Below are 11,317 nucleotides of genomic sequence, written 5' to 3' on the forward strand. Positions count from 1 at the left end.
CTAAAATTATTGCACATGTTTGCCGTGGTTCGCGCGCGGCACAGAAGCCGAAAACGTTCATCATAGTGCAAATTTGTGGCAGCTACTTGGCCAGGTTTCTTAGCTCTCAAGGAGTTGTGGCCACATAGAAATTCCACACAATGTCTCCTCACATTGCGGCAGCTGATGGGCGAACAAAAGTCGCTTGGGTCACGATTTGGCTGAGAAGTTCAAGGGGGAGTGTTCACTTTGGGGGCGGGGAAGGGGGAAGGGTTTCGTCCTCTGCCGCAGACGACATTCTATGGTAGTGAGTCATTCCTTCAAATGAAGCTGCCGCTGCTCGATTTCTTGGCACTCATGATCATCACATGATCGTGTGCACTTGCCGACGGCATTTTAAGTGCTGGATTTTTAGAATTTTAACCTTTGTTCTGGAAACTATTCGTATTGCAGTGCAAGTGATACATGTTATGATCGGTTTAAATATCATTTGACAAAAAAATTTAACAAAATGATTAAACACAAAACTAATCCATAACTGGTCTACCAATTGTCCAACCAGCGGGCAATCTTCCAATAAAATGGATTAGCTTACAAATGTAGATTTTTTGTAGTCGATCATAGAACAACTAAATATAGATTTTAGCAGTTCAATAATAACATATATTTCCTTGCTTCGCCATTCACTGAGCTAACCGAAAGTAGTTCCAAATCACATTGGAACAGTTTTAAACCCTTAAAAATGTATAAAATTATTGTGATTCTATCAATATTATGCCTGAGCAGTGCCCTTGCAAACCAAGATCTTGTCGCTGGGGAACGTGAACAAAAGCAAGCCGTACTGTACACCATTGAAGGCGTCATCCTGGCACCCGATAGGAAACTCAATCTGCCAAAGACTTGGCTGCGGGACATAACAGTGTCCATAAGTAATGGAGAACTCATGGGATTCGTGCGATTGGATAGGCGCTTCCTGATATCAGGAGTGCGCAATGGAAGTCACATCCTGCACATTGAGCACCCGGACATCTACTTCCAACCCGTGAAGGTGGAGATAACGGGAAAAGGAAAGTACCGGGCTCGCAAGGTTAACTACTTGCAGCCGTCGCTGATCAATCAAGTGCCATATCCACTGCGACTACAGCCCCTCTTCCGTCGAAAGTACTTCAAGAATCGGGAGCAGTGGCTCTTTATCGATCTAATTCTGAATCCCATGGTTCTGCTCATGGTGGTGCCACTTTTACTCATGCTGGTTGTTCCCAAGATTATCAAAGATCCGGAGGCCAAAAGGGAGTTGGATAGCATTCAGTTTCCAAAAGTGAGCAACATGCCGGACTTTAGCGATATGTTATCCTCACTTCTTTCGGGCAAAAAAAACTCTGGATTCAGCTCAGAGCCCACACAAATAAGCGAGGTTGTTTAAACATAACTCGTATTCCACACCCAACCAAATAAACAATTGCATCTTGATAATTCCATAAAAACTTTTTTCTTTTATTTGATCACAATGTTTTCTTTACCAATTTCATAACTCTTTGCCTAGGCAAGTGGCAGCCCTAACAAGGGCTCGTATATTCGGGAGTAGGGTTCCGTCTAGCTTCCATTCCACCCCCGATCAGCTGACAAGCCGCAGTCTTTCAAGGAATCCGAATTGGCGCATTTCTGTTCTGCATCCTGAAATGGTAAGAATGGAATGGGAATGTTTAGTTAAATGTCTCTTAGCAACGGTTTGTATAAAATAGGAATGATTTTTCATGTTTTATAAGGAGAGTACATAATTTTGACTGATTGAAATAATGTTGATATTTAAAAAAAGGGTTTTAATGCAACAATTTATTTAAATTTGTTCTTTAAAACCAATGAAAATGTAATTTAAGACTGCTGGATTTTGGGTTTCAGTAGGATCTTGACTAAAACCTGATCAAAATGTAACCAATCCGGGAAAATAAAGACGGCTCGATTCCGCGGTAAAAAAGTACCTAACATCTAGCGATAATTACCTTGAAAAAGTAGGCCTTGCTGCTCGCTGGAGGAAGTGGGCCGGAGGAAGTGGACGCGGCAGGAATCGTGTTGGGCCAAAATAACAACATCCCCCACTGCCGGGCGGCGAATATCAGATCATTCCGTTCTCATCTGTATCTGTATCTGTACACTCGTCCACACAATCGTCGCGATCAGCGCCAAGTCCCTCAATTTCTTCGGCGGAGTCTTCTTTCCTATTCCGTTTCTTTGTCCGGTTAATACAAAGTGTCGTCATGCCCGCCATCGTTTCACAGACGAAGATGCATCCGATGGCTCCTTCCGTGGCACTTTGACTTGAATCTCGGCTCGCAAGGCCAATCCCACCCTCAACCCCTAAGCCCCGATTAGCGCAGAAGGAGGGTTTTCGGGTTCGGATTTGGGGGGCGGAGGCGAGGCGTTGGCAAACCAAAAAATGTTGAAAATGCGTTTTGCTCGAAACAACGAAAACAAGGCAAACGATTCGGTTTCGCTTTTCGTCTCGGCCGGCGGACTTAGGCGGTCTTCTCCTTCTTCACGCAGAATTGTCGCAGGGCCGCCAGTGAGTTTCCACCGGAGCTGAGGTTCTCCGGCGACTCGGATCCTCCGGCGGCAGCTGCAGCCGCCAGCTTAGCTCTGGTATTGGCAGCCCCTGCTCCAGTGCTGCCCAAGGAATCGAACATAGAGGACAGGGCATTCAGCGAATCACTGGGATACTTCTTGTTGCCCTCCGAACTCCCGTCGAAGGATTTGTGGCTGGAGGCGGGTGACTTTGGTGTAGCTGATCTCTGACTCTCGGCAGGACTTCGGGGAGGTAGCAGCCTGGATTGAGGACTGGCCGCCGATGACGGAGTCTTCGGCGAGCTCCTTTCCACATTGTTATTGTTATTATTGATGGCAGTGCCATTAACCAGAGCCGCCTCCATTTTGGATGATTCCTCGACTTCGTTTTGCTCATCGGCAAGCTCAGACTTGATCTCCATTTTAATGGGTTCCGACTCCAGCTCCCTTTCCTGCTTGATTGCCGGCTTGGTGGACTCCTCTTCGTGTCCTCCCCCTAACCCTCCCCCTGTTTGCTGTGGCTTCTCGGGAGTGGGGGCATCCAGTCTCGGCCTGGCCTCCGCACTGCACTCACTGCCACTCCTCTCGCTGCTGGTGTACCTATAATGCTGATAGTAGGGGTCATTGGTGTCGATCAGGGGTTTGTTATAGTCCACGGTTTCGTCGATCCCCAAACGTTTCAGTATACTGGAGGCCACTGGCGAGGTGTTTTTGGTGGATGAGTTGGAGGGACTACTAGCTGGCAGGCTGGCGTGTCTGGGTGGCGTATCAAAGCTGGTGGTGAACATCTGCTCGATGGCACTTAGCACCGAGGATGAGCCCGGTGCCTTGGCACTGCCATTCTTCTGCTCCACCAACTCGGGGGATTTGTTTTTGGCCAAGAGTTGGGCAGCAGCCACTTTGGCCATTTCTTCGGGGGACTTCACCCCCGTAATGTACTGCCGCATTCGTTCGGCAAACAGAGCGGCATCGTTTTTATCGCCTCCACCGGGTCCCAGACCAGGTTTTCCCTGCACAGCGGATTTTTCGTTCAACAGATCCTCCTGATTTCCGGCTCCACCCTTCATTTCTAGGAGTTTCCTCACCGGCAGTGATTTCTCGCGTTTTTTAGGAGCTGGCCGTTTGCGAGCACCCGCGGATTGAAGGAGCGGTTCGGCGTAGTGGTTGTTCTTGGCCATGTGGTTGCTCAGATCCCCCAAAGAACTGAAGGCCTTGTCGCACACCTTACAGGTGAGCACGGCACTGAGGGTGCGACTCTCCTCGGAACTCAGACTGTTGTGACTGTCCTTGGCATCTGAGTTGGCATTTGCATTCGCCGATTTGATGGAGATACTCTGCTCCTGGGATAGGATATTCGTGTAGTGCTGGGTCTCCTGCATGTGCTTGGTCATTTCACCCAGGGAACGGAAACTCTCCCCGCACCGCATGCACTTGAGGATCTGCATGGCCTGCTCTACCCCTTTGCCCAGCCAAACATTCTGGCCCCTGACCAACTTTCTGGGCAGCGGCGTGGGTGGATCTCCTCGATATTGGAAGGCGTTCTTCACATTCGCCGAAGGTGAGTGATTGGAGCCACTTCCCGAGCCGTGTTTGCGGAGGCTGTGGTTCTGCGGTGGTGGCGGCGGGGCTGGATGGTGGTGCTGGGGCTGGGGATTGTTGCTCGGGAGATTGCCAAAGGGTGGCACATTCACGCCGCAATGCTTGCTGTCCTTCATGTGGGTGGTGAGGGCCTCCAAGGTGGGGAAACTCTGCTTGCACCACACACACCTGAACACCGAGCTGGCCACTCCCTTGTTCTGCCAGTGCGATTGCCAAATGTTGTGCCTGGCCTTGGTCACTCCGCCGCCACCACCTGCTCCGCCGCCCCCCGATCCTCCGCCGGACTCGGAATTCTGGTGCGGTGGTGGTTGAACTGGACTCTTTGGTGGTTGTGCTGCTGCCTGCGGAGGTGTGGCCTTGGAGGAGTGCATTTTTTCCTTGCCCATTCCACTCGCTCCTCCCTTCACAATATCGGACATTTTCTCAAGGGGATCCACCACCAAATCGCTCTTGCCGTTCCAGTCGGGAAACTGGCCCGCTCGGAAAATATTGGCAGCCGCCACGGCGGCAAGATACGGATTAACTCCTGGCATTAGCTGACTGGCTGAGGGCGGGGCCACGGGATTCGCGGGAGGGCTGTCCGACTTGAACATCTTCTTCACCTGGATGTGTCCCAATTGTGGCTCCGATTCGTGACCACGTTTTCGCGTGCCCACGGAGAGATCGAGGGGATTGTTGGCACCATCATCGAAGTCCTCATCCTCACCTTCCGAGGCTGGGGGCTCAGCAGATTCCGCCCGTCCGTAAAGGTTGGTGCGAAAGTCCAGGGCCTCCGAGTTATTACTCGACGCAGTCGGCGAAGCTTGCGGTGGAAGTTTGAAGGGGGCTGCCGCCTCATTTGCCATTGGGAGTGGCAGGCGTGGCCCTGCCCCCGCCGCTGCCGCAGCCGCCAAAGGGAACCCATACTGCTGGGCGGCCGCCGCCACCATGTGCAGGTACGCCTCCATCGAGGGCGGCTGAGCGGGCAGGGACTGCGGCACTGCCGGGAATGTCGAGTGCAGGGTGGTGGGCACCACTCCGGGCATGACTCCGGCGGACAAGGCGCCGTCCATCCGGTGACCAACGCCGCCGCTGCCGACTCCACCACCACCATTGTCCGAGGAGTTGGAGTCGTGCGACGGACAGCGCTCGCTGGAATTCGCCGACTCCGTGGAACGCGGACGAGCTGTGGGCAGGGCTCTGTAAATAAAAACGAAATCAAATTAGTTATTAAGTATTACATTTTAAGTAATGGAATCTATCTAATCAGCTCTGTCTTATGCATCAGTTGCCCATTAAACGTTTGTTTGGTTTGGTCATATAGTTTGATAATTGGCATTTGATTATTAAGCAAGAAAAAGCTAATCTTGTTATTAAAAAAGAAACAGTAGCTTGAACTGAAATTATTCAGTAAAGAGTTTTATATATAAGAAGGTGCCACCTTAAATCTTTACACATGTAATAACATGTATTAAATATTAATTTTTGCCTCTTACAAAGATAGGGGGCTGTCGCTAGTCTAAAACGAATTTAAAACATTAGGAATTACTTTTCGCCATTTAGTATCTTCATTTCGCATTCTCATACACAGCCAATTAATAAAACTGATCATTAAGACCTAATCGGCAATCTATCAATCCTCAATAGCTTAATAAAGAAACGATCCGTCGATAAAGCTTTCTCTCCCTTACTTTCACGGCCCAAACTTTTCTCTTGTCGAGCAAACCGGTAGATAAGCAATCAAGAGCATTGGAAATCTTTATAGCTCGGTTTATACTTCGTTTCGCTCCGTGCTAAATCATTCGCCGGCCAGGGGAACCAACAATGCCAACAATGGCAAACATATGTCAACATTTCGATTTGTTATTCAAATCTCAAAGCGCCATAAAGCAAAAGCGAAATACAAAAAATGAAACACTGTCGCAGCCAGCTGTGTTTTAGTCTGCCCTCCCTCCCGCGAGGGTCGTAAAAATCTATATGGAACAATGGCGTTTAATTCGAGACTTTAGGCGTGAGTTATGAGCAAAGCCGATCATAATCAGCATCTAAGATGAGATCCGAACATTTGACAAACTTGGCGGCAATTATCATTTGGTTGGGCAGCCACAAATTCCACATAGTTTGCATAAATTAATTGGCTCGCTCATAAATGTGCATAAATAGAAATAAATAAAACAAATTTTATTGCCACTCACAGCAGAGAAACCCCGAAAAAAATAATAAGGAAAATGATTTGCCAACTGAAAAAAAACGAAATAGCTAAACTTTATTTCCTTGATTTGTGTTCAAGTGTGTAACACTCAAATTGAAACCATATATAATTTTTATAGCACCGATTGTTTGCTTTGAAAATATTTCTCAGTAACATAATTCTGCGGCTTTCGTTAGCTTATTTTGAATGATGGTCTGATTGACTTTGAAGTATATGCAAAATATTATACATTTCGGATGATTAGCTCTATATAATATTTATGTGTTTCTGCGTGTGGGCGTTGTGTGTTTGGGTTTGGGGAATTTTACGACGAGTCGAGGCGGAAATAGCTAAACTTGATCAATAACAAAGAGTTAATGTGCCTCGATTTGAATGGGAATAAAAAAATCGGTTATGTTTGTCCAACGAGTCGGTTGTCAACTATTTGTCATATGCTATTGTGCGACAAGCGATCGCTCAACGAAAAAGTAACTTCTTAACCGGCATTAAGTTGTTCGATTCGGAGGAGGTTTGTCACCTAGTCCCTATCACAAAAGGCAGTTTTTAATTGATGGATAGTACACAACAGATCCGGCCTAACGCAATATTGATGGGACCTTAAGGAACGTCGAAACCAAATCTGATTCATGTGCAGCTTTCTACGAAGCGTTCGCAACTCAGTCACCTGCCAGGTGACAGCATATCAAAGATAGTTATTACACACACAGTGCGATCGCTCACCGCTAATTAGCTATCCAGATTGCACGGGGCGATTAAGCCCGCATACAAAGCATTTTTGTAGCGGCTTGTTTTCCCTCCTTTTTTTTGTTTTTTCTAGTATGAAATACTTGGCAACGAGTTTTCCCCGCCAGCATATCATAATCTGAAATCTCGTTATTCGATTAAGCTTAAATCAAAATGATTTATACGCAACTCCTGCAAGTGCAGTTAATTACAAGTTGAAATGTCTCATTAATAATCGAGAGAGTTACAGGTTGATATGCATCTATAAAGCGCAAGCTAGCTCGAAGTGAGGGTGTTTGAGTTATTATGCAAGTAATAAGGGAGCTCTTTTTTAAGACAACCTTTAAGATGTTTAAATGCAATGAACCTTTTTTTATCATTGGAACATTTAACGAACACTTAGTTTCCTTCATTTCAGATTATAATGTAATGCCCAACAATAATCTTGTTATTTTATGCTACAATTTTTAAGTTTAAAAAGATCTCAAAATTTGCGAACCTTATGTAACACAGTGTATCTGGTAAACAAAAACTAAGGCATGACTAATCCGTTAAGGTAACAAAGTAAATATTACCAAGCACACACACACATGCATTCAGCGACACAAACACACGCACAAATCAGCGGCAAATTGTGAACATAAATCTTCCCCGTAATAGGCACACAAACACACACACACACGGGGAGAAAGAGGGAAGTAAGGCGGAGAAAGGGAGGGGCAGAGCGGAAAAGATGGCAAGCAGAGCGTAGCGCATTTTGAGTGTTTCACTTTTTGCATGATTTATTCAATTCGGCTACGTCATCGCCTTGAAAAAATCGTGAAAATTTGTATGTAGTTGCATGCTAAGCACTCCAAACCGAGACAATTTGTCGCACTTTATTAGTAATACCCCAGATGCACCCCTAAATACCTCGCCCTCCTCCCCCAGCCCTCGGTTCATATCGCCAAACCCGTTTTCAGCCTGCCACTAATTTGCTCAGATTCTCGACTGCGAGCGCAGAAATGTATCTCAAACTTGTTTAATCATAATTTCATAGGCACTCAGATGCAGATACACAACGCTCGCACAAATTAATAGCCCAAAGATAGATCATCGAATTTATGTCGATTTTTCTGTTTGATTTTTGGTTATATTTCCACACCCCCTTCCCCCACGATTACAAATCAAGTTTTTCGTTTGCACTTTACAACTCGATACAGTCTTTGTTCTGTCGGGGGTTCTGGTTTTCCCGATCAGCCTTACTGTAAATCAATATTTTCGGGAACTGTTGCGCCCAGTCAGTTCCGGGGTGAGTGGGGGGTGAACGGGGTGTTCTGATATATGGGCCGCGCTATTGGCGTGGGGCTGAATTTATAACGACAGGTGTGCGACGACGTCGGGGACGCCAATGCCAATCATCAAATGCTCACAGTTCTCGGCTATGAAATCATAATTTCTTGATATATTTATTTGGCTGATTTGGCCGAGAGTCTAGAGTAATATTTTAATGGGCCATTCAACAATTTCGGCTATCAGTTCGAAATGACACAACGGAAAGTTGTCCCGAATGAGGCGGGAAGGTCTTTCGATTAAATCATTCGATATGTGCTGTTCTATTTGCGGATGATTAATGGTGTGTGGTGTGATTTAAAAATATAGTTTGCTACTTCGGTTAACAAAATGCTGGTGCATATAATTCTACAAATATTGGATTGTTCTTGATATGTTTGAGATAATATATACTCTTTAAATTTATAAAGTTTTGATGATGCATCATAATTGTTATTTTCCAAGTGAAAGATATCCACATACTTTAAAAAATAAGCTACAAAAATACAGTGTTAGGTAAAATTTTTGTTATTTTATTTAGTTTTAATAAAATAACACATTTTTAATTAAGTTAAAGTTTATTCTAATGCTCAGGAATATCAAATTCTAGCTGCCTGTATTGGTAATTCAGAAATTATATCTTTGTAAACTATATGTTTTTCTGTGGCAATATTGTTTAAAAATTCACTGTATATACCCTCTGAAGTTAAACCTAATTTTATTTCACCTAATTAACACAGAGTCATTCACACTCTCCTTCGCTAAAATGTTTCATAGAGTTTATCTTTCCAGATAGGAACACTTACCCGGCATTTAGCGCCTGTCTGTAGATCTCGAGCATCAAAGCCTCATGCAACATATTTAAATTTTGCTGAATTTTGACGATTTTCTGGAACTCTGTTTCAATTGGATTTTGGAACTTATATTTAATTTGACACAATATTCATAAAATTTGTTTATGTTGGGTTTTTACTTTTTGTTTGCACTTGGTACGTTGTCGTATAGAATTTGTTGTTGTCGTAGCGTATAACTTTGTTTAATTTGTGTTTATTTTAAATTTATAAATTTTCGTATTGCAGACAAAAATGACGTTTGAATATTTGTTTTGTTTTGTTTCGAGGCGTTTTATATTTTGTAATTTGTGTGTTGTGTGTGGCTTTAAATTTAATTTAATAATTGCATTGAATCGTATACTTCGTTTAGGTTTGTTGATTTAAGTAACTGGTTTTACATAATGTATGTAAGTGTAATTTTGGTGAGCAAAATACCGTTTAAATATAAATATTTGTAATAGTTTATCTTTAGGTTTAAGTTAATAAATATATTTTTGTGGTATATTATGTTTTTGTGGTTGTTTTACGTATACTTTGTTGAACCATTTGTGGGGCTTAGTTGTTACTCGTGTGCGTTTATTCAGTCTTGATCGAGCATTTTCGTCCGAGAGTTTTTCCAGTTAGTGTTTAGCTGTTTAGTTTTCCAACTGTGACTAGATATGATGGCGGCTCCTCGGAAAGCACTCGTTCTTCACAACTAACTCGTATCACACTAGGTATTTCAATATTCTGGCGGAACACGCGTCTCGCGATGTGCGTGCGTCTTTCATCCGGATTCCGTCGTTACTCGAATGAACGTCCGCGAGCGAATGAACGTCCAAATCCCAATGAACGTACAAATCCAAAGGCGAATGAATTCTGCTGGCCGGGTTCTTTCGTCACTGCCGCTGCGCTGCTGCTGCTCTGCTACTGCGCCAGTGCTGCGCTGCCGCTGCCCCTGCTGTCAAACTGACAAACAAAAACGATGCGCTGCCGCTCTGCCGCCGCTGATTGATACGAGTGGAAAAAGTGAGGCGACGCGACGGACGGGAAGTGCAGCGATTGGAAGCTGCGCTGCCGTTGACGAGCAGACACGAAGCGCGCGATTTTGGCGACGGCAATTTCTGATTCGATTTTGCGTTCACGCGACGGCTGCGCACTTGTGCACTGGTGTGTGCGTGTACGTGCCACCCACACACTCGCAGGACAGCTGGCTGTCAGCGTGATTAAATGTGCTGCTGTCTCGTTCGCGCGCGCCGGCTGCGCTGCTCCGGCTAATTAATTACCGTACGATTTTTCCAAAACGCCGTGCTGGGCTTTTCTCGCGTGATCGTACGCGTTCGCTGTAACGGTCCGATTTGGACTGAAGAGAAGCGCCAAGAGCAGAGCCAGAGCAACCGGAATCACGCGGAATTGCGAGAGAGTCGCTCGCAGCGCGCTCGCGCGTCTCTCTTTTCCCCTGCGCGCCAATTGGAATTGTTTACACGCGAACGTTTGGAACTGAAACAGGGGAAATCGCTGCGCGTCGCCCTGTCTCGCTCGCACCGAGTATGTGTGAAATCTGTTTTGTCGTTTTTCGTCACCCTTCTTTTGTCCCGATTCCGATTCCATCACAATTAAGATTTATGACAGTTGAAAACAAATTCTCTGCTTCGCATGCGCCATCCCTCTCGCACACCGGGCCAATTGTTTCATTTTTGTTTTCCCCTTTTTTTCAAATCGTACGATAGTTGTTGCTTTCTGAGCCTTTCGTCCTCGTCACTTTGAGTGCTCTGCCCTCTCGCTCTCTCCTCCCTTCACCACTACTGACACTTTTTGTTCGCTTTTCTGCAGCTTCTTCGTAGATTTCGCTTCACTTGACATGTCAGCCTCTCTTTTTTTGTTCTTTTGTTTCGTTGCATTGCTGTGCGAGCGATTGTGAGAGGGCGATTGCGATGGAGCGGGAGCGACGGAGAGGGGTGCGAAAAAACAAGAAGGGTTCGGGGGTGGATTCCCGTGTGTTTTTCACTTGGAAACAATTTTTCCCACTTTTCTTTTTGGCTGCAAAAACAATTAAACAAGCGACACTTCGGTTTTTTTTTTTGTTAGCTGAACACTACCAACATGCTCAAGTCTTATGAGCTCGAGTCTCTGACTAAAATTT

General features: G+C 45.4%; 2 protein-coding genes across 2 annotated transcripts; one reads left to right on the plus strand and one right to left on the minus strand.

The window, feature by feature from the left end:
• Nucleotides 1-690: 690 nt before the first annotated feature.
• Nucleotides 691-1,411, plus strand: LOC108045727 (ER membrane protein complex subunit 7 homolog). The gene has a single exon (XM_017125121.1). The coding sequence runs from the start codon at nt 722-724 to the stop codon at nt 1,400-1,402; it is 681 nt and encodes a 226-aa protein (XP_016980610.1). The 5' UTR covers nt 691-721; the 3' UTR covers nt 1,403-1,411.
• Nucleotides 1,412-2,392: 981 nt separating this feature from the next.
• On the minus strand, nt 2,393-10,522 carry LOC108045726 (protein teashirt). Its single transcript, XM_017125120.1, has 2 exons — nt 9,169-10,522; nt 2,393-5,316 (listed from the first exon to the last, which is right to left on the minus strand). Exons 1-2 carry the CDS (start codon nt 9,219-9,221, stop codon nt 2,493-2,495), a joined length of 2,877 nt encoding a protein of 958 aa, XP_016980609.1. The 5' UTR covers nt 9,222-10,522; the 3' UTR covers nt 2,393-2,492.
• Nucleotides 10,523-11,317: the final 795 nt, after the last annotated feature.

Source organism: Drosophila rhopaloa, unplaced genomic scaffold, assembly GCF_018152115.1.
Source record: "Drosophila rhopaloa isolate 14029-0021.01 unplaced genomic scaffold, ASM1815211v1 contig_2, whole genome shotgun sequence".
Taxonomy (NCBI): Eukaryota; Metazoa; Arthropoda; class Insecta; order Diptera; family Drosophilidae; genus Drosophila; species Drosophila rhopaloa.

Coding starts and splice junctions, on each gene's coding strand:
- LOC108045727 (XM_017125121.1), top strand. CDS start 722: ATGTATAAAATTATTGTGATTCTATCAATATTATGCCTGAGCAGTGCC.
- LOC108045726 (XM_017125120.1), bottom strand. CDS start 9,221: ATGTTGCATGAGGCTTTGATGCTCGAGATCTACAGACAGGCGCTAAAT. Junction 5,317..9,168: donor AGACAGGCGCTAAATGCCGG/GTAAGTGTTCCT, acceptor TTTTATTTACAG/AGCCCTGCCCACAGCTCGTC.